This window comes from Perca fluviatilis, chromosome 1 (genome assembly GCF_010015445.1).
Source record: "Perca fluviatilis chromosome 1, GENO_Pfluv_1.0, whole genome shotgun sequence".
In the NCBI taxonomy this organism is placed as follows: Eukaryota; Metazoa; Chordata; class Actinopteri; order Perciformes; family Percidae; genus Perca; species Perca fluviatilis.
In genome coordinates this window covers 35,055,215-35,078,627 of record NC_053112.1, presented here as the reverse complement: position 1 = coordinate 35,078,627, position 23,413 = coordinate 35,055,215, and the positions used below count along the sequence as shown (strand labels likewise).

Sequence of the window (23,413 nt, the reverse complement as noted above, 5' to 3'; positions counted from 1 at the left end):
TTCAACATAATTCACAGCCAAATAACAATTAAAAGTATGCTATTTGAACATTTATAACCTAACCTAACCTGGCACCGCCTCCGTTTTGGTGTCTGCTGCGGTGCGCAGCGCTGCTCGGACCGTGCGCCGCTGCCCTTTTTTTCCTCCATAAACGCCGCTCTCAGCTCCTCTGCCAGTCGCTGCATGAACTTCCTCCGGGACATTTTACAGCTGGTGCACTCCTTGGAGAGGATGTTTGCAATGATTCCAGCCAGTTGTAGCATGTATAAAGTTATATGAACACGTTGACAGCTACCGGCCATCTACGTGTACCGCGCCTTTCACAGAGCGAGCGCCCGGTGCTTTTCTTCTGATTCAGAACAGAGTCCATCCACGCCGTAGCCTACGTTACCGACTCTGGCTTTGCCTTCGGCCCATCGGTGATGCCCACACTTGTTACTCAAGACCGCTAGTTACGTTTCTCTGACAGAGACTATGATTATTACTAAGCAACCAAGATGCATCTTCAACCACGCAAAAGATTAAAAACAAAACCGCGAAAATCCGAGCGGTCAATATGACAGTATGGCCAAAATAGGTCAAAGTGATTGTATTTTCTTTGCCTTTTGTGTAATGTATATAAAAACAATTTTAAATTAAAATAAAGACTCTTTTAAAAGTCAGGTACCAGCAGGATTGTATTTTTTTATTTAGCAAAGTTATTACAGATATAAATTTCAAAACGGTCAAAATGACCGTCCAGGCTGTTCTAGTGTTAAGGAACAGGCCACAGGGGGACCATCTAGCAGCATGTATTCTACTCAGCATTAATGGGCCACCTCTTTCTGAATTCCCCTATAACCGAGCCTTGGAGTTATTTTTCCAAAAGCCAAGAAAAATCAAATGCACACAGCAAGGCTGCCAACTTTGTCACTGAGGCAAATATGCAATTAGTTTCTTATGAATGGTTTCATACTATAGCCTACTTTGGGTTTTGGTTTCCCTATGAAGAATTTCTTGTAAAATTAATTTTGTAGACCTACAGTTCCTCAAAAATACAGTTCAATCAAAACGAAATGAAAATATGCCTCATTGTGTGTGAATAGAGGTGAATAAATAAATTTGTTTGTGTTGCAGCAAAGTGTCAGTTCCGTTTAATACGTTAAACATTTGGCGGCGGGGCGCAGGACTGGGGCAGTGCTTCGTCTTTCTGAGAATATAGTTCCCAGTTTATATATGGTTAGAAGACGACTGTGTCTCATGTGACCTTGTTATTTGTACACGCTGTGACTATACAAATCACAACATGTAAACAGGAACATGTTGGTGTTATTTTGTCACTTATTGGGAGCAGTAGACTAGTTGGAGCCGGTTACATCCAGGATCTGGGCTAAGCTAGGCTAGCGGTGGGTGCGTCAGACAGAGTTACGACACGCACGGAGATGAGAAGGGTGTGTATGGACTTATCTAACTCTGGGGGATACGGTGAATAGGCTAAAATCCCAATAAGTCGCCGTGTTCCTTGCATTTTGCATAATGCATTTGTGTCTGAACTACCAGCTTACCGAAGCAATCCACGTTTTTGAAAGCGCCTGCCCTTTTCTAAACAGTTTAAAATGACTGCTTCTCAGATGTGTAACAAACCATCTGGCACGTCAACTTACATAAACCAAAGTATTGGACTGAATTTGATTGCGATCCATATAATAGCATAGCAAATATAGCAAACCCAGAGTCTTCTCTACAAAACCAAAAAAAAGTAAAGGAAAGTAAAATTTGAATCTTATAAATAGGTAAAAAAAAAAAAAAAACAGCCAGATTGCACCCCCAACCTCTTAATGTCACTTTCTGCATATCCTCACAACTAGCTGTAGCTGCTGCCACCACACAGTCTAGAGCTTAAATGATAAACCCCTTGTCACCTGACACCAAGACAAAGGCGACCAATAACACATTACAGCTAACCAGTATTGATTCAACACTTAAAAAAATAAATAAAAAAAAGCCCAGAGTGACACTAACGCTAACAATGTCAAACCACAGGCTGAAGCTAACTAGTATTGATACAGTGTTTAGCAAGAAGAGGAGAGAACAACTAGACGAGACAGTTCATCCCTCACTGTGACACAAACGTTCGCGGTGACAAATGACATTTGTGTGCAAACAGAGTAGTGGGGGGAGGGGGGGGAACAGTTGACGGGCTATCTGCTTTAGCATTGACACAACGGCTGTCAAGCAAATTGCCGTTAGCAATGGCCAACAGTTCCCAAACCAGGCTGGGAGAGTGACATGCAGCGTTTGCCCCTGGTTTGTGGAAGACTTGGGTGCACGTATTTGGCGGGAGGTCCTCCCGCAAGAAAATGTTTACGGTACGTTTTTCAATTAAACAATATGCAATTTCACATCATTTTGGACCACTATTATTACCACATGCGTGTCTAAAATGTTGGAAAAGTTAGATCAGATAACATATAAACAACACTCAAAAAGCTTAACGCTCTGAAGACAAAAGACGCACCGGCGAGTCCAAGCAATGTTTGACAACTATGACTCCTACTCAAAAAGCGATATTACATAATTTCATTTTAGACATTTATTTACGATTGTATTCATATATTACGCTACTTTTGTGAACCCAAGACTTTTGCAAACTCATTTCAAGCACCAAAACATACGAGTGTAGGTTTGTTTTCACAAGAGATTTGAAAAATATTTCCACTTTAGGGCCAAATTATCTCTTTATACGTTGCTATGGAACAATTGTGCTCGTCACTACAAAGAAAGCTGAGTTTGTTCTGAACGTTTTGATATGTAACACATGGGGATCAGGTTATATGCAAACACTCTTAAAAAGGAGAATTCAAGAAGAAATGTGAAAATGCCCCTTAGACCTCAGAGGGTTAAAGACAAAACTTGCTAAAAGAGTCCACTGGGGACCAATTACAAACATTAGATCTGAGAGACATCATTTAGTTACTTATTTTACTTATATTTGAGTTAGGTGGTGCCCAAAACAGTTTGGGTGCTGTGCCTAAGCCTTGTAACGGCAGGGAAAAGGCTGACATGGTGTGGGGGCTCGCTTCAGGGTCAGGTCGAGTCACATCACAGGCGACATCTGTTCCACATCGAGCACTGTCACATCTGGCCTGTCCAAACGCTCTCTTCTTCCTGTTCTCTCGCTCTGTGCTTCACTCGCTAGTTTTTGTTTTAAACATCACCTCCTTCAGATTTAATGGAGAGCAGCCACAGAGATACAACACTGTCCCTCCCCAGGGAATAACTGTAACTCTCATATTGAGATTACTATGCCTCATGGCTATGAGGCTGGGAAAGAAGGATTATCATTTTTGGTTTTTTTGCCTAAATCAATACGCACTTTACTGTATCTTCAACATTGATGTATGTTTTAAGAGTGTGCTGACATTATTGTTGCTGCCAGTAAGTGGGATGTCAAATGTGTAAAAGTCAACATAGAGAAGGGTTTTATTCGTATGGAGGCAGGCAACGAAGGGTGTAAGTGTCAAATAAATGTGTCTATTGACAGAGGAGTTCCTGGTGGTACAAACAAGATCCTAATTAGCACAGACAGTTTAACAGAAACGTGCAAACGCAAACTGCCCCTGTCCACTAAACCTACACTTGTAAAAACAGACACACACACAAACACACACACACACACACACACACACACACTTAGACACAGCCCTCCTCCATGTAAATACGAGTGGCCATTCCGATGTCAGTCTGAAATCTAATCCATTGTGCCACGTAAACAAACCAGTGCCTGTCTGACAGACTCAACCCCCGTGGCCTCTGCAGCCCAAACAGCACCCTCCTCCGTTCACTCGCAATGTGGCCCTCACACGGAGGAGTACGAGCTCCATCTGTACTCTGCAGAGCAAAGGGGGAGTACAGAGCGGTGACCCCCAAAACTCCCCGGATCTGACCCTATGTTTTAAAAAAACAAAACACGTCTGACATCTATGTCCCTGGCTAAATTGACGTGAGATGAATCGGTGTTCGGTTCCAGTTGGCAGGCACCAAAAGAAACAAAAACTTTCATCTTTTAAAGCTCAATTTATTTTGAATTTTTAGATAGAATGATTTGATTCGTTTTAAGTGCACTTTCAAAACTCCCATCGTCACATTGTCTTAAAATGATGGGCCCAACTACAACCATTAGATCTGAGAGACGTCATTTAGTTACTTATTTTACTTGTATTTGAGTTAGGTGGTGCCCAAAACAGTTTGGGTGCTGTGCCTAAGCCTTGTAACGGCAGGGAAAAGGCTGACATGGTGTGGGGGCTCGCTTCAGGGTCAGGTCGAGTCACATCACAGGCGACATCTGTTCCACATCGAGCACTGTCACATCTGGCCTGTCCAAACTCTCTCTTCTTCCTGTTCTCTCGCTATGTGCTTCACTCGCTAATTTTTGTTTTAAACATCACCTCCTTCAGATTTAATGGAGAGCAGCCACAGAGATACAACACTGTCCCTTGCCTTTATTAGAAGGGGTTGACATGCAATAAAGATCCCTAAATGGATTTAAGTGGAAAATTGCAGTTGCTTAGTGTGAATCAGACAGCTTTACCGGGACATCCCAACTGTTTTTTTTCCACTTTGCTACTCTCCTGGAGACTTGATATTACACAATATTTAGTCAGAAAATGCAGTTTACATGTTGTGTTCCAAACACCCTCTGTTTCTTCAGAAAAGTGCTCTTGTCTGACGCAGTGGAAGGGATGCATTTATTTTTCCAGCAGTAACAATAACATTTTGTTTGGAATTAGCAGAAGAACGGAAGTGGAGATGATGAAAGCTGCAATAATCATCATTGCCAAACACCACTCAAAGAAACCTAAAGAAACAGTTCAACATGTTGGCACTTTGGGAAGTATATTCACTTTCTTTCTGACAGTTAGATGAGAAGATCCTTATCAACGTCATGTGTGTCCATTGAGCATGAAGCTGGAGCCAGGAGATGATTAGCGTAGCTTAGCATAAAGACTGAAAGCACGGGGAAACAGCTAGCCTGGCTCTGTGTACAGTTTAAAACTATGCCTACAAGCTCACTAGTTAACTGCAGTGTTTTAGTCAAGACCAGCTTAAACGAGACCAATTCATCACCAAGACCAGAGTTTATTGAGACCGAGACAAGACCAAGACTTTGAGGGGTTGAGAACGAGTCAAGACCAAGACCAAGGCAGGGTGAGACCGAGTCAAGACCAAGACCAGACCAGTGCCAGACAGCCAGAGCTTCTCCTGTCTCCCGCTTTCACTCTCTCAGGAGTGTGTGTTAAGGGGGGGGGGGCAGGGAGAGGGGTTTAACAGTAACAAATTTCTAATTAGAAATGAGTCAAGTTATTGGTTGCATTTGAAGCAGGAAGTTTTACATCCTATCACAGTAATGATGTTAACACATAAATCACATGATGATGATACACAGGCAATTTAGTGATACACCTGCAGTTGTGGTCTTGACCGGTCTTGAAATAAATCTGATTCCGAGACAGAGACCTGTGGTCTTGAGAGTGCTCTTAAGACCAAGACCGATCTCGAGTACTACAACACTGGTTAACAGCATGTATTTCATTTTCTCAATCGGTAAACAAACTGACATATTACTAATCCACAGCTTGTGGTGTTAGGGGAAGTTAAATATTTTGTGACAAGTCTTCCAAACCACACAACGATATTGGTCGTCTATTCCTACCCTCTAATAGTTAAAGCTTTAGTGTGCGTAACTTTTTGATATTAATTAGTTGCCAAATGAGTTGCTACAAAGCTAATTAAGACTATCAGTGCCACACAACTCTCACTGGATTTCTCAGTATGGCTATGTTCAGAAGATTGTGGCGTCCGGTGACTTTCCCGCGCAGAAAATCGAGTGAAGATAATGACTTCTTCTGAAGAGTCCATCGTGTTTTTTTAATCCTCCGTGTCCTTCTTGGGTACAAGCAACTGTGTGAAGGTGTGTCGGGTAGAGGTGTGAATCTTCACCGATCTCACGATTCGATTAGGATTATCAGGTCAGCGATTCGATTCGATATCTCGATGCATCACGATGTGTCAAAAAAAAACATTTTTCTATTAAAGCCATATAAGATATTTGACTTGACAAACTTGCATTGTCAAGTGCAATGCCCAAGCTGCAATACGTAACTTTAGACTGGAATGATTAAGTGTTTGGGTTCATTTCTTTAAGGTAGCTACCATGAAGGTTTACCTATTTTGGATTAGTCATATACCACCCTACTTTTAGCCAGCAAATCTATTGTTCTGTATTGGAATAACTGACCCCAGACAACTCTTTAACAAAAAAGGTATTGTTTACTGAACAATAACTTAAATGTATAAATAACATTTAGCCGTTAGATTGAATAACAAAAAAAAAAACAATCACATCACACCTTTCAAATATGCTAACTGCAATATTTCTTCAAATGATATTACACACAACTACCCTACCCCTTTACCCGTTTCTCTATCAGTATCCACTTAAAACACTCCAGCTACACAAAATTATTCCTCCTAACAGCAGTTTCAATGTAAAACCTACTCAAACCCTATTAAACCACTGTGTTAACCATAGACTGTTACAGTCTAACTATGGTGTTAACACACACCCACCCACACACGGCGAGAGAGAAAAAAAAAGTTGTGGGCCGGATGATAGCTCATGTGGACGTGCAGCAAACACACATAAATCCAACTTACAGTTAGCTGTTAGCTAGTCCAAGAAACACAGCTCAAACACGAAAACGAAAACCAGTCACCAGCTACGGCAACGTCCTCTTCAGCAGGGAAACACGCCGTCGTCCTCTCTGGTCCAAAATCAGCGTCCTCCGAACCAGCAACTCTCCGCTGTTAGCTCCAACTTTAGCTAGTCCGTTAGCTCCAACTTTAGCTAGTCCGTTAGCTCCAACTTTAGCTAGTCCGTTAGCTCCAACTTTAGCTAGCTAAATCCGTTAGCTCCAACTTTAGCCAGTCACACTAGCACAAAGTTTGTTCTAAACCACTGCTGTTAGACAGGAAAAGTGCCGTAGTGTAGCTACACCTCTTCAGCTTCGTTATTCCACTTAGATCTTCTCCAAGCTAACTAACTATTCTAGTGTCTCTCGGTGTTTTCTTTCCTCTTCTCGATTTGTGATTCTCTCCACTCTCCCGTGTCTCCGCTCAGCCGTTTTGCATGTGTTTGTTTGTCTGTTTGTGTGTCTGTCTGTGTGCGTGTGTGTCTACTGAGAATGTTATTTTTCATTTGAATGTTTATGCCGCGGCCGGAAAATTAACGAGCGACGTCATTGCGTTATAATCGATTTTGATGGGCCACTGCATCGATGCAGCATCGTCCATGTCCACATCCCGATGCATCGATTATTTGATTAATTTCAACACCTCTAGTAAGGTAAGGTTTGTATCATGTGGACACGACAACAGTTTGGTTGTCATTACTTAGAATTCCTCACGGGCCGCACTATAGCTTTAAGTTTAGAAAAAGACTTTGATTTTGATTTTGGGTTAAAATCACGATTGGATCTGTTTCTGTAAATAGTGGATGGGGAAGCGAAATTATGAGTCCTACTATGGCCACCCCAAGACCCGCCCTTCAATAGCAGCTGGATTGGTTGGGGTTAGGCATTGACCTTGAGTGGTTAAGGTTAGGATAGCCGATTGGTCAGGGGATAGGACCTGTACAAATCGGGTTATGTTACCTTGCGTAAGCATGGACGCCTGGCCAATAGTAGTGATTGAAGGGCGGGTCTTGGCGTGGCCATAGTAGGATTCGTAAATTTGCGATGGGGAAAGAGCAAGGGGGTAAGCTTCGCTTCAGAACTCGAGCCATCTATGGTGCCATTTTGTGGCTACCTGGCCATCACCTCCCATTAGCATTCCGCCATTTTCTTTTTTACGTCACTTGACAGTGAATAACTTTAGATCTGAAGCGTTTAAAGACTCTATTTGTCCGTTGTTTATTTCTAAAGAAACACGACAATGTATAAAAGGCTCCATTGCCTTGTACCTCACCTTATGGCTCCGTAGCAGACGTTTTAGTAAAAATAGGCTAACGATTGTGTCATAACCACGCGACTTGCTGTCGCATAGTAGAGGAATTACCGTATAGTACAGGAGAAGCTCACAGGCAGTTTCAACTTACGTTAGCTGTTTAGGTTGAATTACTAATGTTAACTAGCATTTTAGTTAGCAATAATTAGCCTGTGCTTATGTTATCTCCTTAAATATACCTACAGTCTCCATCTCTGTAAGATTGGGAATGATTGAGATTTCTCTTGGCACAGCTACCAGAAGTGTACTTTCAGACACGTTGCTCACGTCACATTTACGTTGTCTCTGTCAGTTGGAGGCTGCGCAGTAAAGCTGGCCATCACCGGAAAAGTGCTTCTAATATCCTTCACTGGTCTGCGTCCAGAGCAACGGGGTCTATTGGTCCATTTTATATGTCAATGGGAAAGAGTTGTAATAGTTACTAAACCCTCAACAGGAAGCATCTCAGGCATTTACACTGAGAGCAGCAGCACAAAGAAAACACCATTAATACAGCGATGGAACGCTATAATCTTTCCTTTAGGATAGCTATTGGGTCTACTTTATTAAACATAATATAAATAAGATTAACATAAAATTTGTTTTATGGAAATTTTGATTTGTTCCATAATGTTGATAACAATTCAATTTTATTCATAGTATCAAGAGTTAAATCAAGACACTTTACAGATAGAGTAGGTCTAGACCACACTCTATAATTTACAAAGACCCAACAATTCCAATATCCCCCCAAGAGCAAGCATGACAACTAGAGATGCACCGATAGACCGGCTGGTGACCGGAATTGGCCGGTTTTCACGTGCTCGGCCATGACCGGCAGCTCAGTCTGACATATGCCAATTTCATGCCGGTCTATGCTACAATTAACTGACAACATAAGTTATACGAGTTACAGTTCTCAAGGGCACACGCACACACAGACGCGACAGCACAGTCTCTTTTTCCTTTCTCTCAACTTCTCCGCCGTGTGTCGCGCGTACCCGCTCGCTGTGTGAAGCTCGTGTCCGCGCTATTCTCACACATGTAGGGAACCTCGTGAATTAACCTGCAACATGTCAGCTGTTTGGACGTTCTTCAGCGTGTGTGCAGAAGATAACAAGTTTGCAATATGCAACACCTGCAAGGAAAAAATAGGGCGTGGAGGGACGACTCCAAAAACCCAAATCACAGTTTTTTAGTTGGATATTGGATGTGAAAAGAAGGAAATGGTTCTAACATTGAACTTTAGATGTGTGTGAATTTCTCACACCAGGAGTAATTTATATAGTTCTATTTTATAGTGATCCATTATCTGTTCAAAGAAATGTCTATGTTCTGTGCAAAATGTTCTATTAAAGAAAAGATAGAAAATAAATATTTGTGTGTGCTCTAAGTTAGAAAAAATGAAATCGGAATCGGCTAAAATCGGTATCGGCTGGCCCTAACTCAATGAAAATCGGAATCAGCCTAGAAAGTTGTAATCGGTGCATCTCTAATGACAACACCATTTTAAGCTCATTGCAAGAATAAACCATAGGCGAAATGGGGTGCAGAGGGCACCTCATTGAGAGAATGTAACACCCTCCCTTTATTAATGGATGGTGTTCCTTCAGTTTGCACTTTTGTCACACTGACTGGCTAAGTGTTACTTCAGGTCGTAGCAGAGATCACTGGGTCAGTGGAGTGGCATCCAACTGGGCAACCTTCTATAAATTTAGGTTGGCTGACACAAAAGGGTATGAAAACTAGCTGTTTCAAAGCATAATGTGCTACATGAAGGGGATGGGGGGATACAAGCTGGCTTATCTGCAGAAGCAATCAGCTTCCAAGAAATCAAATCACTTTGAGGAATGTGGATGTAATTGAATTGGTAGTGAGCTCCCTCTAGGGCTATGGCAAACCCATTGCTTGATTGAGGGTCACACAGTTCCTCTGCTTTTAGTCCAAAAAAATAAACTCACAATCAATTTCAAGAGTTGTTTACTTGAAGAAAGTTGCATCACTCAAAACGTCTTATTCAATGAGGTAAAAAAAACAAAACAAGGGGACACAAAATATGAACTACTTTTTAGAATGCTAGCCCTACTCAATACCAAATGCTATCTCACGATATTTCTATTCCTAAGAACAGCCTTTAAGCTTCTTAAATATCAAGACATGTAGCAAGATAATCATATCAACCACAAGCTATTTCCTGCATTTTCTCTTCAATCATTCATAAGAGGTATGACTGATTTCCTCAGTCTCCCTAGCAACAGGGTTCCATAATGCATATATTAGTGACTCACATGTACCAATACTTTTGTTAAGCAGCTACACTGTAGCTAATACCCTCTAAGAGCCATACATTTGCTAAAATGGCTAATGAATGGATTAATAGTCTTATAGTTTAGTTATATATATATATATATATATATATATATATATATATATATATATATATATATAGTTAGAGCTTGTTGTTGTTGTTGTACAGTGGAACAAGAATAGGAATATGTTCATAGTTATATGTCTTTACTCTATATTCTACTGAATTGCATGTGTGGCATCCAATGGAATTATTAGCGCTTTTGTTTACCTCGTTAGTCCCAGGAGATTAGACCACACAGATCAGGGTAAAACCAAAGCCCCTTACACATAAGCACATACCTTCAAAGTTATAACCATTCTCTCTCACTGAATTATTAGGAATACTCAACATTTGTCATACAAACAGCTTCACCAAGAACTTAAGCTAAAGACTCAGAGGCTAACAATCTTTTAAACTGCCAAATCAGAGAATAAGGTTTTCTCTTAGTAACAAAAACACATGTTGATGACTCTATTTGGACATCCCAAAGAACTAACAGGCAATCCTGAAACCTCACCCTGGTCTGCGAGGCAAATCTACAAGCAGAAGGAGAGGGCTTGACAGCTTTTTGAACCCACCCCAAAACACAGTCGACAGCAAGTCAGCGTCCTGCAGCGGGACATGTAAACAAACCACACACTGACATCACATGGATAACAGACAAGTCGCAGAGAGAGTTTAAGAGTCATCCGCCATGCAGCATAACATTCCCCTCTTGGATCTGAAGGAGCGGCTCTATTAAGAGCAACAAGTTGAAAGAGAAATAAGCTTTTGGGAAGGATAGCGAAGGAAAACAGGTGACTTACCCGACTTGCGCTTGGAGCCATAGTCCCTGAGGGAGAAACAACACAAGAGGGACATAGTTAGTGACAGTAGACGTCCGCTCGGTCAACAAAAAAGCATGCGGTCAGCGCATATGGATTGTGACATTCCTAAACGGCAAGAACTGGCAAAAACACATGCATGCAATCGGCTTTAGCACAGTAACAAATGCATGTGCTTGAGGGAGAGAGAGGTGGAGAGTGAAGGATGGAGAGAGAGGGAGGAATGACTTTGGCCAGCTGCCCGTACTCCCCGCAACAGACACAAATTAGTCATGTGACTCCAAAGCAGCACCACCATCCTCTTCCTTTACTCCTTCAATTCCTCCCTCCCCTCCTCGCCCTGTCAGAGAGGAAGACGACGACCTCTCCCCGCATTTGGAAGGAGGATCAGTTTAAGATGCCTTGCTTAATGGATTCTTATGGGATTATGCCGCAAGGCTAAGCTATAGGTGGGTGGGAGGGGTTGGGTGACACAGAGCTGTGTGGGAGGTTTGCTGTGCTGAGCCTGTCTGCATTTGTCAATAGTGACTTTTGGACTCTGGCAGCGTGGCAATTAAGTTAAAAAATACAGTGAAGGAGAGGTCAGGTGAAGACAGACCGTGCTTTTTATAGCAACGCAGACCTGATGATCTGATATTGTCACTCCCCATTCTCCCTCTCTCCTCTTTCTCTCGCGCTGCTCAAAAGCAATGTCCCAAGACCAAATCACAACCATAATCTAACCTCAAAATGTAGCCACGTCATCTTGCTGCAGTACAGTTGGAAATCAGACACGGGCAGAACAATAAAACATGAGCACGGTGTTAAAGTGAAGAGCTGAATCCCACTAGAACATCCTCTCCCATACCCTTTGTCGTTTAAAAATAACCACCATATAGGCAGTAATATCAGCCCCCAGACAGCAACTGAGGCTATGTAGACCAGAAGGTGAAGTGGTTTGTGGATGACTAATAGCAACATGACTCTCATTTCAAGAGGAGTACCAGATTGCTGCTGTTGGCTGTCGGTAAATCTCAGGATAACAGAGGGATGTGTGTGTGAGGTAAGTAGGTGTATAGGATAGGGCAGTGGTTCTCTAAGTGGGGTCCGGGGACCCCGTGGGGTCCTTGAAGGGGTTCCAGGGGGTCCCCAACAAAAAAGGGGAATCATTTATTTTCACTATAATTTCATCCATAAGTAACACAATGACTATTTTGCTCATGGGTTTCATTCACTTTCTGTAATAAAGAATCTAAACGCAAAACTTCTGTCAGATAGGGGACCCTGGGACAAAGTCTTACCAAATGGGGGTCCGTGGCCTAATTTGTGTCAGTTTAGGGCTCCTTGATGTGAAAAAGTTTGAGAACCACTGGGATATGTGGATAGAATGTCAAAATAAAGGACAGAGCTTTGGGGCCAATGCGGAAGTGCCTTAAATCTGCATTCTATCTCATTTCCAGCAGGGGGCGACGCCACTGGTTGCTAAAAGAAGTTTGTTTCTGTAGAAGTCTGAGAAAATGACCCTAATTCCTCCTTGATTTATTTACCTCAGTGAACATTTTCATAATGATTTTATGGCCTCAATTGGTACTTTTCAGGCTTCTTCAATACAGCAAAATGTTCATTTTGTAAATTATTGTCCCATTTATTTAAAATTGACAATAAACCAGGGGATGCTTTAGGGGCGTGGCTTTACACACAAACCTGTCAATCAGGACAGAGGCTTAGCAATGCTAACCATGGCACAGTGGACATTAAAATAGACGTGAACTTGTTTTTGGGGGTTGTCAGTGTTTTCGTCTTAAACTTTGACCCTCTCACAGTGTGTTTTCACTTCATCAAAGTTAAATGGGACATTTTGGTCGCCTAAACCATGGTCTTGTTCAGCGTTCTGCCAACCAAGCTCGCTAGCTGCCTACCGCTAGCTGGTTACTTAAGGGAAGGTTTGCCCATTTTGTGTACTGCCGTCATGCAGATGAATGGCAGGAGTACCCTGAGGTCCGTGTATACCTGCCAGTAAATCTCCACTGGATGCTTCAGAAGGGTTGAAAATCGTCAACTTTCTCTCTTTAGCGTTTAGGTCAGCGCAACAGAAACAACACGGGCAGGGCGCGTCATCCTACCCAGCTCCACCACCCGTTCAAAAATCGGAAAGCGTCCGGTTTAAAAAAGAAAAAAAAAAAGATGGTGACGACCATATTGTCAAACATAAAAGCTTCAAAAAAGGCATTCCACAAACCAATGGGTGACATCACTGATGTTACGTCCACTATGTTCACAGTCTATGGTGTGTATGCAAAGTCAGTGAACGTGTGCCCACCACCAGGCGGTGTGCGTAATCGATCATGGATGTTCCCCTAAGATTCAGGATCAACTACCCAGCTGCAAGAGCAACGCTGACTGGGGCAGTTGACCTCTCTGGCCCTTGTGAAACAGCCCATTTCATTAATGAGGGAGCTCTCAGCTCTGGTCAGGTATGATGCAGCGCAAATAGCCCAGAAGATTATACTGCAGTGCCAGGAGAGCAGACGCTGCTCAGGGCAGCGTAGCCAGCAGTCAAGGTAATGCCCTCTCACTGCATGATGTTAATAAAAACCTCCTCTTGGCTCTCGCTGCGACCGCATTCAAGCTAATAGAGACACAGGCAAGTACTCTATCTGTGCACACGAGTACACAAGTGCTCTACAAGAAGACAGTGTAAGGCCAGACAGACAAGACAGCACACATGCATGAGCAAAAGCCATGTCCCATTTCAGATACAGCTCGGGATTCTTGAGTGTCACTATATGCTGGTCCTAGCTCGCTTTTTCCTTTTTTTTTTATCACTTCATCCATTCCCCTGTGATTTGATGTATCTGTCTCTTTGTGATTGGCCACAGCAGATGAATAAAGCCTTTATACCGACATCTCCACTGATCACTGTGTGCTAGCAACCAGAATACGCTTCATTGTCACCAAAGTGGGACAGAGAGAGAGAGCGGGACTTAACCCTTCGCCTCATCCCATCCATCTCAAGCCATGTTAGAAACACGCCATCTAATACATGGGGAATGGATAATGTTCAAGTCAATGGCCAATGACTTTCAATGAGTGTTACTGCGGAGTGTCTGGATGTGTCTCGGTGGAAAGTATGCTGTGGACAGACTGAGCCTCAGAGTTGGCAAGATATTTGCCGGGATCTTTGGCCTTTTAGCTCGAGACTTGCCGCAGTGGCATTAAAGATGTTGATATCCTCTGTTCGGGCCCAAGGGAATGTTTTACATTTCCAATGAATGTTAACTGTTGTTTTCACATTTCCATTTCCCCAGTGCTCTTACCCACTCTCAATATTTTTCTGGCTCAATCAAATGCATTGTCAAGAAATTGGTAAGATGAGGTCTAAAATTAGCTACTACTTTCAATTTCATTCCAAAGTAAGTCTTACTTTCACGTCACAAAACAAATACTTATTTTAGAAATTGGAGGTCTAATTTTGGAACATTCCTCAGCCATAGAAACTTGCCTTAACAGGAAAACTTCTATTTATGTCCTCTATTCCTGTTCATTCATTTCACTTTCCAACATAAAATACTAATGGGCACATGTTCTGGTCCACCCTTGTAGGACTCAATCAGGGATTCAGGTCAATGGCAACAGGCTTTACAGCAACTAGTACACTTAGCAGCTAGTACTACGTGCCAGATGTCAGGCTTTACCAAGGGGGTAAGCCTCTCTCCACAACGCGTACCTCCTATGGCGCCATTTTGATGCTAATAAGCACTCACCCGCCGTTAGCATTCCATTGACGTCATTTTGATGTCACTTTGACAGCGAATAACTTTACATCTGAAGCGTTTAAAGACTCTATTTGTCCATTGTTTATTTCTAAAGAAACACGACAATGTATAAAAGGCTCTATTACCTTGTACCTCACCTTATGGCTCCGTAGCAGACGTTTTAGCAAAAATAGGCTAACCATTGTGTCATAACCAAGTGACTTACTGTCGCATAGTAGAGGAATTACCGTATAGTACAGGAGAAGCTCACAGGCAGTTTCGACTTACATTAGCTGTTTAAGTTTAATGACTAATGTTAACTAGCATTTTAGTTAGCAATAATTAGCCTGTGCCCATGTTATCTCCTTACATATACCTACGCTCTCCGTCTCTGCAAGATTGGGAATGATTGAGATTTCTCTTGGCACAGCTACCAGAAGACTTTCAGACAGGTTGCTCACGTCACATCTACGTCTTCAAGCTCAGTTGGAGGCTGCGCAGTAACGCTCAGCGCTCACCGGAAAAGTGCTTCTAATAGCCTTCACTGGTCTCCGTCCAGAGCAACGGGATCTGTTGGTCCATTTATGTCTCTGGGCTTTACCTTTCTCCTCCCGCTCTCTGTGTGTTGCAATTCTCAAAATCCCTTCGCTATGGGAAACAACCTTCAAGCTAGACGCCAAAAACTCTGAAGTTTGGATCGTGCAACAAGGCAGGCCTGCTTGGTTCTTTTGGGGAATGGTTGTAAAGATTTACAAAGAATATGTTTACACCATTTACTCTCTAACTGGGACGTTTTGGGACCGATTGGTGGGATTGCTGTAAACGAAGTACACACGGCGATACACTGGTAAGAGCAAATGAGGTTTCACCATGTATCCAGCTGATTTAAATAGCTCATGTTACTTTCTTGTGTCAACAGTTAACTACATTTAATATTGTAGGTGGTGGTTGTTTTTGCGGCGTGCAAATGTTCCACCAAAACAAGAGACTTTTTTGCAGAATCATCATCTCTGCCGCCCAAGATGATTTTGATTGGTTTAAAGAAATGCAAACGACCCAGAGCGTCTTTTTCCTCCTATCCTTGAATGTATCTGCGGTGTAGCCAGATCTTACTCCACAGCGCTGTGGAGATAGGCCTGACAATGCAACACCTATATGGACGGACTATTTACTTTTTATTTTTGTTTTTCAGCAGTACAGAAATGGCACACATCTGGTATGACTAAAGAAAAAAGCCGTACAAGTGACCCACTGTGTGAAAGAATTTGCCCCTCCATCAGCCAAACTGCAAAGGTAGTTTTTTTATATGCATGCTGGATGCCTGCTGGGTTAATTGAACAAGCTAAAGGTAAATTATCTATGCAGAGTGACAATACAATAGGTGTAAGTGTGGGACCTGGAAATGGCTGGTTGTAACTTATCAAGGAGCATGAAATGTACTTTACTATAGCAAACTCTCAGGGAGCCTGTTAAGCTATTCGTGCTCTGCATGGTTTGAAAGGCAAATACAACCTCAAGCTTTATAAACAAATCCCAATCAAGAGAAAGGCAGGGGCGTAAAAAGTCTCTGGCCTAGCTGTAGATGTCTCCACAAGTCACTCTTCAAGTGTTAAATTGAGCTGTGCTAATCCTGACACAAAGTGGCTGCTGATTGGATCAATAGCATGTGCTTCAACTGTTGTCATGGAAAGCCGGTCAAAGTAAAGAGTTCGCTTGTGTCACGTGTGGGTGGTTGTTAGCATTAAGCGCTCACGAAGGGCTTTAGAACAACATGCCTGCATGGCATCCAAGCATTAGCCCGGTAAAACAGCTCGGGAGGCAAACACTAGTCAACGCACAGCCACATGAGCAATGCTAGCAGCTAGCAGAGAATTGCAGTATCGGCTAATGAGCAACAACATTAGGCTAGTTTTGAGCAAGAAGAGACAGGTTTATTTCTGTAAAAAAAAAAGTCAAAACAAAGATTGTTAGCTAAGCAACAAACATTTAACACTACATCAGGACATGCCAGTGGGAGTGCAGCTGGCTATTTTTGGCTTTATTTTTAGAGGTATGGTTTTTGCAGGCATCTGCAAAGCATTAGGGCACAAAGGAGGGGCAGGGGAGGGCAAAACGTAGAGAGAGAGGGTGGGGGCGGATGAGGAGGGAGAGCAGAAACACAGGGTCCAGACTCTATCCAGTGACCCGAGTCCCTGAGGCTGAAATCAAACTCTTCCCTCGAGGGCTGAGCAACCAGCTCCGGCTGCCAGCTCTTTTCCTACGTCTCCTCAAGGTATCGAGAGGAGGAAGCGAGGGGTGAAAGGCGACGTGAAGAATACATACTGCAGTGGTGGAGAAAAGGGGTGTTTTATGTGGCTAGGTGGAATCTCAAGGCCGTTTTTTTATTTTTTCTGCCGCCAGTAGAGAAGTAGAAGAGGCGTTACCAAGAGTTTTACTGTTTTAAGTATGAAGAACATGCAGAGTTTCACTAGGGCTGCACGATATGATAAAAATATGCGATATTATTAATTAAGATATAATTAAGATTATTTTTTGGGGCTTTTCCCTTTATTACAGTGACAGTGGATAGACATGAAAGGGGGAGACAGATGGGGGATGACACGCAGCAAAGGGCTGCAGGTCGGATTCGATCCCGTGCCGCTGCAGGACTCAGCCAACATGGGAAGCGAACGCTCTTACTGGGTGAGCTAGATGCCGCCCGTGTACGCCCGTGTACTTGCATATTTATAGCGATCAAGAGTAATGTAAAAATTGGCCGGAATTCTCCTTTAAACATTGAATGGAACATAAAAGGCCCCAGTGAAAAAGAATGACAGCTACATTTCAAAGTGCAGTTTTCTACTGGTATTTTCTTTCGCGATGTGTTGCAGCCTTTCGCGGTGTGTTTATTGTGCAAGTTGATATTGCGATGACGATAAAAAAACGATATATATTGTGCAGCTAAACTTCACAGTCTTGCTGCTAAGAAATGCTCACATCAATCCAATCCAAATCAATCATCAGTTTAACTACTATGTCCCCCCCAGAGTCCGCAGTGATGCGAGAAACATTCACACACCTGTTTTCCTGTGTATTTGTTGTGACAGATTATAACATGCACAGATGTTGATGTTGACTATATGCACAAACATCTGCAATTAAAATGGCATCCACAGTAGTAGTGTGTGTGTGTGTATAAATCTTCAGTAAATGAAGGTATGCATATCGTGAACAAATTCCTCAACAGATGGGCCAGTTGCAAACACCCTAACACACACATAAGTCACACTTTTCATCACATACTGACATTTGGTCACAGTGTATACACTGGCTACGGCTCCATGAAGCAGGAGCTACCCATGCACGTCTTATCAGTTCCAGAGCTCGGAGCTCTCGACATTGATAGTCAAGCCAAAACAGATGTGAGGCAGGACATGTGGTGGAAGGGTCAGGCAGGACTACAGACGTGTTAGTCACGGTATTTTCAACTGTTTGCTCATGAATGAGCATGAATACAGCAAACTTAGGAATCTGTGTTTTTCAGGCGGTTCTTCTGCCTTTGGAAAGCACTTTGTGCTTAATGCTTGAAAAGTGCTATATAAATAAAATTATTATAAATACAATTATTATTATTTAATATTTTATACCGTTGAACTTCTTTGACTGGTATCTACAGCACATTGCACTGCCGCTGAACTAGTATTATGTTGGCTTTTATAAGTAGGATTGGGCATCGAGAACTGGTTCCAACTTGGAACGGTTTCAAAAATTATGATTCCAATGGAATCGTTTTTTTTGTTTGTTTTTTTGGAATTGTTTGGAAAATTTGGTTTTGAATCCTATCCTCAGTTCCAAACGTGCAAATTTTGCTTTCCGTAGTGGCCAACGTACTTGTGCTTGTTGTGTTGCAGCCATGGAGCACAGTATCAGCTCTCTAAAGTGTGGCTTTCTTTAGCGTTGAAAAAGCCCGGTCTATTATCTGTAAAATAAGCAAGTGACCCATTTCAACTCCACCTGTCAAAGAATCGAAATCGAAAGGAAGAATCAGAATTGGAATTGCTAAAATCCAAACAATGCCCAAGCCTACTTTTAAAGGGCTTTTCACTTCACTTGCGTATTCGCGTGGATTCGCCGGGTCTACTACGCTCCTCATGTGAAGGTAAAAAGCTCTGAGATGAAACGCTAGGCGATCAATGTGTGGTAACCATGGAGATTCTGTGCACTACTGTATCCATGCCGTACAACTGAATGAGATTAGCTGACTGTGGTATCATATATCCCTAATCACAGGCTGAATTATAACAAATAGAGGCAATCCTAGTCTTTCCTAACAACAGACTGTTATTGTTAATAGCTGGGGATTAAAGGCACGGCACTCGAATGGTTTAGATCATTTTTATCAGGGAGAGTGTTCAAGGTTAGCTTTGGTGGCTCTACTTCACCCGCAGCACCACTGACATGTGGAGTTCCTCAGGGTTCTATTTTGGCGCCGATTCTCTTCTCCCTGTATTTGCTTCCCCTTGGTTCCATCTTAAAGAAGCATAACATCAGCTTCCATTTTTATGCAGATGACTCACAGATCTACTTGCCTATAAAAGTAAGGGTGATAATTCCCTAAAAAGACTGCTCGATTGTTTTTCTGACATAAAAGCCTGGATGGCCTTAAACATTTTACATTTTAATGAAGTAAAACTGAAGTCATGATATTTAGACCCAGCATTGCTCTTGGTGCATCCCAATTGGACCTGGGTCCTCTGACACCCTATGTCAAGTCCATGGTAACTAACCTTGGTGTTAAAATGGACAGTGAGGTTCAACTAGAGAAGCAGATCAATTCTGTTGTAAAAGCTAGTTTCTTTCAACTCAGGCTGCTTATCAAATTGAAGCCATTTTTATCTTTCACTGATTTTGAGAGGGTTATACATGCTTTTATTCAGACGTGTATAAAGTACTAGAGACCCATACTTGAGTAAAAGTACAAGTGCTCGATCAAAAAAGTGACTTGAGTAGAAGTAGAAGTGCTCTTTAAGCACAACAGTTAAGTAGAAGTACTAAAGTATTCAACATTTTTTGTACTTAAGTATTGCAAGTAGTTTATTTTAAAATCTACTACTCAAGTACTGAAAGTAAAAGTACAAGTATTGTGTTATGTAGTTATTAAAGAAGGTTTGAATATCATATTGTTTATATTATATCAAATGTTTAGCCTAAAGCTGTAGCCAAAGGAATTAACAAATATTAAATATATTAAAAATAACAAATATTAAGAAATACTGAAATAAAATGTACAATTATCACACTGTGCAAGTAAAATGAACATCCTCTCCAGCACAGTAACGATTAAAGCCCCCAAAAACGTATCCCACACTAGCTAGTAACATGTGTGATGTACAGGAAAGGTAGCAAGCTAGCAACAACATACAGATAAACTAGGAGCTTCACATCACAGGGTCAAACGGTTAACATTCAGGACTCACTGCAGACTCAAACAACTCAGGAATAGCTTCATCTGCTGCAACAATAGCTAAATAGAAAGAGTACAAACTTGCATCGTCTCGGACTTCTGAACGGGCGATCGCCATAATGAAAAGAAACACGACGCGATCTCGTAATTAGTGTACGTAACTAACGTACACACACTGTAACCTACACAGTCGCCGTAGCGTGAGGAATTCACAACAGTAACGAGTAACGATGCAGCACATACAAAATGTATCGGAATAAAAGTATTTCATTCATCGAAAAATATGTACTCAGTAAGAGTGGAAGTAGGAGAAAAAAATAATACTCCAGTAGAGTACAGATACAGCCTTTTAGTACTTAAAGGTCCCATGACATGGTGCTCTTTGGATGCTTTTATATAGACCTTAGTGGTCCGGGACCACTAAGATCTATATAAAAGCATCTGAACCACTGAACCACTGGTCCCCTAATACTGTATCTGAAGTCTCTTTTATATAGACCTTAGTGGTCCCCTAATACTGTATCTGAAGTCTCTTTTATATAGACCTTAGTGGTCCCCTAATACTGTATCTGAAGTCTCTTTTATATAGACCTTAGTGGTCCCCTAATACTGAATCTGAAGTCTCTTTTATATAGACCTTAGTGGTCCCCTAATACTGTATCTGAAGTCTCTTTTATATAGACCTTAGTGGTCCCCTAATACTGTATCTGAAGTCTCTTTTATATAGACCTTAGTGGTCCCCTAATACTGTATCTGAAGTCTCTTTTATATAGACCTTAGTGGTCGCCTAATACTGAATCTGAAGTCTCTTTTATATAGACCTTAGTGGTGCCCTAATACTGTATCTGAAGTCTCTTTTATATAGACCTTAGTGGTCCCCTAATACTGTATCTGAAGTCTCTTTTATATAGACCTTAGTGGCCCTACTGTTTTGAAGTCTCCCCTAATACTGTATCGAAGTCTCTTTTATATAGACCTTAGTGGTCCCCCATACTGAATCTGAAGTCTCCTTTTATATAGACCTTAGTGGTCCCCTAATACTGTATCTGAAGTCTCTTTTATATACGACCTCAGTGGTCCCCGATACTGTATTTGAAGTATCTTTTATATAGACCTTTAGTGGTCCCCTAATACTGTATCTGAAGTCTCTTTTATATAGACCTTAGTGGTCCCCTAATACTGTATCTGAAGTCTCTTTTATATAGACCTTAGTGGTCCCCCAATACTGAATCTGAAGTCTCTTTTATATAGACCTTAGTGGTCCCCTAATACTGTATCTGAAGTCTCTTTTATATAGACCTCAGTGGTCCCCTAATACTGTATCTGAAGTCTCTTTTATATAGACCTCAGTGGTCCCCTAATACTGTATCTGAAGTCTCTTTTATATAGACCTTAGTGGTCCCCTAATACTGTATCTGAAGTCTCTTTCCCGAAATTCAGCCTTGGTGCAGAATTACAGCCACTAGAGCCAGTCCACAATGAGCTTTCCTTAGGATGTGCCATTTTTGTGTCTCTAGCTGTTGATGAAGAGAGACGGGGGGGCAAGGTGGAGGGTGGGGGTGTGGCCTTGACCAACTGCCACTTTTCTCATTTGAAAGCCATGATGTCTCCCCCCCATGGGTTGGCCAAATTCTCTGGGCGGGCAAAGCAGAGAAAGGGGAGGTAACCTTGCTCCTTATGACCTCATAAGGAGAAGATTCCAGATCGGCCCATCTGAGCTTTCATTTTCTCAAAGGCAGAGCAGGATACCCAGGGCTCGGTTTACACTTATCACCATTTCTAGCCAATTGGGGACCATAGGCAGGCTGGGGGAACTCATTTTAATGTTCATAAAGTGAAATTTTCATGCCATGGGACCTAGAGTAGTGAAGTAGTTCTACTTCATTACTATACAGCTCTGCTTTTATTACAACTTGCCTGGATTACTGTAATGCTTTATATGTAGGTGTTAACCAGGCCTCCCTCTCAAGATCACAAATGGTTGAAAACGCTGCCGCTCGGCTCCTTACCGAAACTCATAAACGAGATCACATTACACCTGTTCTTGCCTCCCTTCATTGGTTACCGGTTTGCTTTAGAATCCATTTTAAGATTCTGTTGTTTGTTTTTAAATCTCTTTATGGTCAAGCCCCAGCTTATATCGCTTAACTACTGAAGCCGCACACTCCTAAGAGGTCGTTAAGGTCTGCTGACCAGCTACTCCTTGTTGTCCCTAGAACGCGGCTCAAAAATAGGGGAGATCGAGCGTTCTCAGTCGTGGCCCCAAGGCTTTGGAATGAATTGCCTCTGAATGTCAGACTGGCCCCAGGCCTTCACATTTTTAAATCACGACTTAAAACTCACTTTTATTCATTGGCTTTCAAACCTGCTTGAGAGTTGTATTCTGTATTTTATTTTCCTAGTCTGTTATTTGTTTTAAATGTTTGTTGTGTTACTTGCGTGTTTATAATCATGTCAATGTCCAGCACTTTGGTCAACCTGGTTGTTTTAAATGTGCTTTACAAATAAAGTTGGATTGGATTGGATTGGAATAGCTAAAGTTAGTTAATTACGGACGTTGCCCGATAAATCCAGTCTTGTGCCGATGCTCTGACAAGCAAAACCCCCTATATCTATGTCCTGATAACTGTTTAGACGACAGTTTTATATTATAGGGAGCTCACAAACAACAACAATCAGTCTCTTGTTCATTGATTTGCACACAATTCAACTCTTGCAGCGGGCAGGCACGAACGCGACAGTTTCACGGGATTGCGCCCGCTTGCTGCTGAATTGCGTTGCGAAAAAGAAACCATCTTGAAAAAAAGAATCCTGAATATTTAGCAGCACAACATTATGTGTCTTATGGGCCTTGTGTTGCACTTCTTTGCAAGTCTAAAGGTTTTATTGAGATTAGGTTTGTTTGTGGACAATTATAAACTCCAACTACTATCTTATATAAACTTTTAGTAGCTTAAAAAGAAAAATGATTGTAAAACTGGTCCGTGAAGGCAATGGATTTACTCATTAAGCATATGAGTGGGTTGGCAGATAAAGGGCT

General features: G+C 41.9%; 1 protein-coding gene across 5 annotated transcripts in view; it reads right to left on the bottom strand.

Annotated features, from left to right (window-relative positions):
- Positions 1-23,413, bottom strand: part of sh3pxd2aa (SH3 and PX domains 2Aa) — a 151,797-nt gene that overhangs the window by 60,875 nt on the left and 67,509 nt on the right. For all 5 annotated transcript variants that reach the window (XM_039797176.1, XM_039797182.1, XM_039797190.1 and 2 more), the window contains exon 6: positions 11,179-11,204. In XM_039797176.1, coding sequence (XP_039653110.1) covers positions 11,179-11,204 — 26 coding nt within the window. The remainder of the gene's footprint in view (positions 1-11,178; positions 11,205-23,413) is intronic.